This window comes from Squalius cephalus (genome assembly GCF_949319135.1).
Source record: "Squalius cephalus genome assembly, chromosome: 23".
Taxonomy (NCBI): Eukaryota; Metazoa; Chordata; class Actinopteri; order Cypriniformes; family Leuciscidae; genus Squalius; species Squalius cephalus.
This window is the reverse complement of record NC_137144.1, coordinates 17805660-17812676: the sequence shown is the minus strand read 5'-3', so window position 1 is coordinate 17812676 and position 7017 is coordinate 17805660. Positions and strand designations below refer to the sequence as shown.

The following is a 7017-nucleotide window of genomic DNA, read 5'->3' as shown; positions in this document are numbered from 1 at the left end:
GCGTTGGGTTTGTTTAAACAAGTTGTTCACACTATCATTTGTGACAACTGAATTTTTTTTTCTGATTTAATTCCAAATTTAATGCAGTATATGTTGTTGTTTGGAGTTTAATGCATTTTTTCAACGTCAAAACTGCATTCAAGTCCTTTTGGGAAGTTCATAAATCATAACTGCGATGTGCGTACAAGTGATTTTGATTGGAGTAACTGAATTTTGCTGGACTGGATTCTTAGTGGAAAGGGTTTAAATTGGGTGTATAATTGATTGAATTTAGAATTACCTTGACAAACTTATGAACATCAAATGGAAAAATGCTAATTTTAATGCTTTCATTGACATGCCTTAAAGTCAGACTTAAAATTCTCACTGGAAGGACGTTACAGTCGCTGTTTCCATCTACCTATTTGTATGCACATTTTGATGTAACTCAATAAAAAAAGGTAGATGGGAATGCCAAGATGTGCATAAACCTTAAATACACAACCTTTTTTTTTATCCGATAAGATGACTTGCAGATAAACTACTTGCTTCAACAGTGGATGTGATTGGATATCTGGACTAAACAGTGGACAAATTTCATCTCAAATGTTGTTTTGATCATTCTGAAATCCCGAAGCCAAAGTCTGTCATGATGTGGTTTAATTCCCTCCCGGAAGCATCTCACATGATGGCGTTCCCAACACCAACATCCGAACAGAAGATAACATGACAACGTTTATTGCGAGATGTTGGGGAAAAGAGCTGCATTTATGATGTTGCGGCATTTCCCAGGAAGTGACAATGTTGTTCTCTTGAAAACATTTGATTGAAACGCTACTTTATTCACAAATGTTTTATGCGATACTACAATTTTGCTCACAAGTTAAATTCGCATCTTTGGATGGAAACGTAGCTAACGACGTTCATGCTCAATGTTCTTGTCAATGTCATAATTCTGACGTGACAAGCTCAAACAGGAGCTTTTTTTAAATAAAATAAAAAAGCATGCCATCAGTGCAACATAAAAGCATATGCCAAATGTAAATAGCCTTGAACCCACCAAAAGTCACACAGAACGACGCAAGGCACGAGCGCAACGGTTATACACGTCCGTCTAGCACGTGTTTACACAGAAACACAATGGAAAAATAGCGCATTGGAATGGAAAAACGAAAACGCGTTCTTACACCCCCACAACAGCTCAGAATCAAAACACAATCTGAAACGTATGATTCCAAATTATTTTACTTAAAGGAAAATGTACAGCATACAAAATGAAAAAACCTACAAATTATACAGTTAGCAAATTCAGTTACACCATGTTGCCTGAGGACTTCTCTCCTGTTTTCCCATAATGCAGTATCAGGACTTGTTTGTGGAATCCGTCCATTAAGACGCAGGTTTGGTGAGCTGTTGCAAGCGCTGTAGGATGCTCTTCTGACCGTAACGCACATGCAGAGCTCTCTTCTCTCTGCTGCCGAGTTCAGCCAGAGCTCCCTGATCCTCCAGCCGCCTCCTGTCCATCTCTACATCCTCAGAATAAGAGTCCAGCGTCAAAGCAGATGCTGTGTGCAGGAGACACTTCCACTCCGCTGACAACCCGGCCAGTCTGCTGAAACTCAGAGCCTCCTCCATCTCATCATCGTTCTCTTCGTCTTCCTCCCAGCCTTCGTTTTCACAGAACTCCTCGAAATCTTCCACTGACATGCAAAGGACCTACTCAAGAAAAGAAAATGACATATGTACACTACCAGTCAAAAGTCTGGAATCATTAAGATTTTGTAATGTTTTTGAAAGTCTCTTATGCTCACCACGGCTGCAATTATTTGATCAAAAATACAGTTACCATTATAAATATTACCATTTACAAAAACTGTTTTCTACTTTACTATATTTTAAAATGTCATTTATTCCTGTGATGTCAAAGCTGTGTTTTCAGCATCATTACTCCAGTCTTCAGTGTCACATGATCCTTCAGTAATCATTCTAATATGCTGATCTGGTGCTCAACAAACATTTCTTATATTTTCAACATTGATAATTTAATTAATTTAATAATTTAACAAGCGTTTTTATGGAAACCATTTGTTTTTCTGGATTCTTTGATGAATGGAAAGTTCAAAAGAACAGCTTTCGATAGTAATAGAAATCTTTTTGTAACATTACATTTCAAGGTTTCTGCAGGTTTTATGAAGATAAATTTGAGACTTTTTAAGACCAGGTAAAGAAAATGTAAGAAATAAACTGAAGGGAACACCACACGTCAATATGTTCTCTAAATGTAACGTCAAAGGAGAAACAATGAGTTGTATTAGCAAAATAGGGATGTTCTTCTTCAGTATAAAAGATGACAAAATATGAAGTCTGTGCAACTGATCAAAATAAAGTGAGTTTATGATCAAAACAAGAACAAATATCTACCAATGGGCTAAAGTTTTAAGCATAAACTCTGCTTAATTTTGTAATTTCAAGACTGCATTTGTATCACAAGTAAATGTATCTTAATTTGAAGATGTTTCGAAATTGGTAACAGGACAAAAATACTGAGGAAGATATTCATTATTTGCCATGCATGCAACATTTAATTCCACGACTTCATAAATGTAAGACTTTCTGCTCTGATTTAAGACTCGCAGAAACCCTACTGTCACTTCTTATCAATTTAATGTGTCCTTGCTTAATAAAAGTATTAATTTCTTTTAAAAAAATAAAAATAAAAACTAGGGCTGTCAAACGATTAATCGCGATTAATCGCATCCAAAATAAAAGTTTGTTTTTACATAATATATGTGTGTGTATGGAGTATAATTGTTTTCTATATATAAATACACACACATGCATATATATTTAAGAAAAATGTGTTATTTATATATTAAATATTTATATATAAAATAAATTATATATAATATAAATATATATACACAGTATATACATGTAAATATTTCTTAAATATATACATGCATGTGTGTGTATTTATATATAGAAAATAATTATACACCGTACACACATATATTATGTAAAAAACAAACTTTTATTTTGGATGCGATTAATCGCGATTAATCGTTTGACAGCCCTAAAAAAAACATAATTCAAGCAAAATATACTGTTGACTTTTTGTCATGTGGATCAAACGGTTACCTTCAGAGTAGTGTAGAGCTCATTGTAAGTGAGGGAGCCTAACTGTCCGAAGATAAAGACTCCTTTCTCCCCGACGATCTCCATCTCGCACAACATGTTCCATTTGTCCACTAAGAGCCGTTGATCTGCTTCATTTTGTGCCACTGTAAAAGCAATAAAAACGTCACAAAATGTATTTCTATAAGCTAAATAAGTTCCTCTTTTTATAATCATCTATAAAGTCACACCTTGCAATGCTGCTTTGTACACACTGGACATCTGTATATCTGCGGTGTCATTGCTATTCATAGGAAACGGCTCTGCAAAGCCGTACATGTGGAGGAGCTGCCAGTTCGCCATCTGTCCGTAGGTGTTAAAGACCTCCTCGCCCTTTCCAATGTGCCGTACGGACACCATTTTTAGGCACTCCTGTTGGAACATGTGAGCTGTGAGATTTAAAAGCATTAACAATCAAAAAAAGCAATACATCTGCACCACATACAGGGGTATATTCCAGATTGGCGTTGTGCTTGGAAACGTGATTCAGCATGTCAGCCATGGGCACCATCATTGGAGGGTTAGGCTGTTTTTCTTCTTCTTCATCCTCATCCTCTACAGGCTCTTGAAAACTGAGACATGGAAATATTGAGAAACATATGGAAGACCATTTCTGTCACATCAGAAAAAAAATAAACATGCTTTGGTAAATCTTAATTATGACAGAAAAAAATAATTATGATATACCAAGTCAAAATTATGAGATTAAAAAGTTGAAATTATAACATACTAAAATCAAAAAATATAAGATTATACAGTCAAAATTATGGTATATGGCATAGTGAGATTAAAAATCATAATAATGAGATTAAGTCAAATTTATAAGAAAAAGTAAAAATTATGAGATAAAGTAAAAATAATAAGAAAAAGTAAAAAATTATGACTTTCTGTCACAATAATGGCTTTTTGTCATATGTAAGAACTGACTTAAGTCAGAATTTCAACTTAGTGTGTCATAAATTTGACTTTTTATGTCATAATTACTTACAAAGCATGTTTTTTTTCTTATGTGGTGTAGGAAATATTAAAAAAATAATTAGGGATGCACCATTATTAACATTCTGGCCGATATGGTAAGCAAATATTTTTACGTTATGACCAATAACTGATAAATGGAAGATATTAAAATTCTACTATATTGCCTAAATAATTAAAAACATAAAAGGTAAAATTAATTGTAACGAGCTACAATTCATTTTACCCTTTACAGAATTATAATGTACAGTAAAAAAAGAATAATTTTGAGATTTGCTTAAGATTACATTTATCAGTTTTATTTATTAGTCACTTTAGTGAGTGTTAGATAATAGCAAAGCTCATTTAAATATATAATGCATGCACAATTAAATATCCAATTTGATCTATACTATACCGATACATTTAAATATCGCCAACAACCGATTTTAATTGCAAATTGAATTTAATCAAATCTAAAAGCACATTGATATCTCACCTATAGGCCATTACAAATGCTACCAGGCTCTTGTAGAGCTCCAGGTTGTGCTTCTCGGGGTCCCACAGGTCAGGATGGGACTTCATGAAAGGAAGGACTACGTTATTGTACTCATCTTGGAGTTTTTTCAGATCAGTGTTGACAGCCTCAGGAATTCCCGTGCCTTTCAGGGCTTTATCACGCTCCTCCTCGGACCTTCAAAACAGAGACATCGTGACCATGAAGAACTGATGGATCCTTGAAGGATATCTTGAAGGTCTGCAGATATTCACTGCAAAACTTACCAGAACATGGGCTGATCCAGTGTCTTAAAGTCTGGCCAGAGAGACAAATATGGTTTCCAATGGGATTGTGAACATGTGTACTCATATAGGAGACCCAGAAGAAGTGGAACCCAGCCTGATGTGCTCTCCAAAGTTTTCTTCCCTAGAAAATAACCATCAAGATTTGGTGGTTACAAGCCAGCTACAGGAGGTGGAATTGCAATAAACCTGAATGTTCTCATACCTTCTTCAAGCACTCTTTTGACTTTAGTGGTGCCCTGATGTAGGAGTGTCTCTCTGGGAATGGAGAACAAGATGTGTCCCTCTTCAATGTCCTCTTTGGCAAGCATGCCATATTCAGCTACTGTACCCTCTTTACTTAAGTACACCTAAATAAATTAATATCAACTGTGGTGAGTAAATATAAAAGTCCCTTTAAGGCAAGACTTGGGCCACTTGGTGTCACAGAGCTCACTTAATTATGAAATTAAATAAAAAATATTAGATGGGGATGGAAAACATAAACTCAAAAATATATATTTGAAACGTTGCCAACTAACTGAAGATATGTATGAGTTGAAGTACTAAAATTACTCGAAAATAAATAGATAAAAAAAACTAATGAATGCACAACAAAAGTACTAACACCAGCTAAAATGAAAATGAAAACTGAAAATATAAAAAATAAAAGCTAATTTAAAATATGTATAAAATGCAAGTGTATGAATAGTACTAAAACAACCGTGATTATTTTATATTACTATTATTACTAAGCTTTTGCTATCAAATTTTATTTACAATATACATTGATATTAAATGAACAGGTTACCTTATCGCTGAGCGTCAGCTTCACACTATCACACCACAGAAGGAAGTTCTTCAGGGGGTCCAGGACACATATCTCATCATCTATCTGAAACCACACATGATATGCTGAAGGCTCATCATGATTATACACGACAACTGTAAAACATCTGTGTTTCAAGCTAGAGGCAATATTTGAATCTAAATTATGAATTAATAACCTGAGGAAACGTTGTTTTTACCTTTGGCCTTTTTGTGTCTGTCGCCATATTTCATTAAAATGCAAGCTCGTCGGTGAGATATTAAAATATATATTGTTTTATGGTGACCACCACCATCCATGTGAGGAGCTTCGGTCACTTCTTCTTCTTCTTCTTCTTCTTCTTCTTCTTCCTGTACGTCTGCAGAAAGTAACAAAATAATGTACAATGGCGCCACCTACGATACTGTTAAGTGAACTACTGAATAAAATAATATAGAAATAATCAACATAATGTTATTACATATACGTAGGCTATATAATCAATCCAACAAACATAGGGTTGAAGTCTGGTTCTCATGCATCCTCAGGCCAGATAAACATTAAGGCTAGATCCTCACTCACTGAGACAAGTGTGAGGATATGGAAAGAATTCACTAAGCAAACATACATAAATTTACTATGACAATAAAATGAAGCATATAAACAGAGACAATGTTATCTTTATCTGGCATGAAGGCTTCAGATTTCTCAGGTCGGCCCAGCTCATTCGTTTAAGTCATGAGGAAATTTCCACTTGTCCTTCTCAAACAGCACTCAGCTAACAGGGAACATTCTCAGAACTTTGGCTATTGTTCTGGAAAGGTTCTCTCATAAATATTAACAAACGTTCTTCCAGTAACATTAACAAAATATTCTTTCAAAGTTATCCAGTATTCAATAATGTTCTCAAAACATTAGCACAAAACATTATTTATACATTGTTCGTGTTTTTTTTTTTAGGGCTGTCAAACGATTAATCACGATTAATCGCATCCAAAATAAAAGTTTGTGTTTACATAATTTATGTCTGTGTACGGAGTATAATTATTTTCTATATATAAATACACACACATGCATATATATATTTAAGAAAATGTGTTATTTATATATAAAATGTTTATATATAATATAAATTATATATAATATAAATATATATACACAGTACATGCAAATATTTCTTAAATATATACATGCATGTAGTTTTTTTTTTCCTGTGATATTTTAGTTGGATGTTCATCTGTTTGTTTGTTTGTTTGTTTGTTTGTTTGTTTGTTTGATTGTTTTTTTTAATACATATATTATAGGCTACTTGTTACTTTTGA

General features: G+C 33.9%; 1 protein-coding gene across 1 annotated transcript; it reads right to left on the bottom strand.

The window, feature by feature from the left end:
• Positions 1-625: 625 nt before the first annotated feature.
• Positions 626-6100, bottom strand: setd6 (SET domain containing 6, protein lysine methyltransferase). Its single transcript, XM_079860093.1, has 9 exons — positions 5916-6100; positions 5699-5782; positions 5114-5258; positions 4891-5032; positions 4607-4801; positions 3599-3725; positions 3345-3525; positions 3118-3260; positions 626-1695 (listed from the first exon to the last, which is right to left on the bottom strand). Exons 1-9 carry the CDS (start codon positions 5940-5942, stop codon positions 1369-1371), a joined length of 1371 nt encoding a protein of 456 aa, XP_079716219.1. The 5' UTR covers positions 5943-6100; the 3' UTR covers positions 626-1368.
• Between the last annotated feature and the right edge of the window lie 917 nt (positions 6101-7017).

Excerpts from the sequence above, each read along its gene's own strand:
- setd6 (XM_079860093.1), bottom strand. The coding sequence starts at position 5,942 with ATGGCGACAGACACAAAAAGGCCAAAG. Across the intron at positions 5,783-5,915 it reads CAGACACAAAAAGGCCAAAG|ATAGATGATGAGATATGTGT; the intron begins GTAAAAACAACG and ends GTGTGGTTTCAG. Across the intron at positions 5,259-5,698 it reads AGCTGACGCTCAGCGATAAG|GTGTACTTAAGTAAAGAGGG; the intron begins GTAACCTGTTCA and ends TAATTTATTTAG.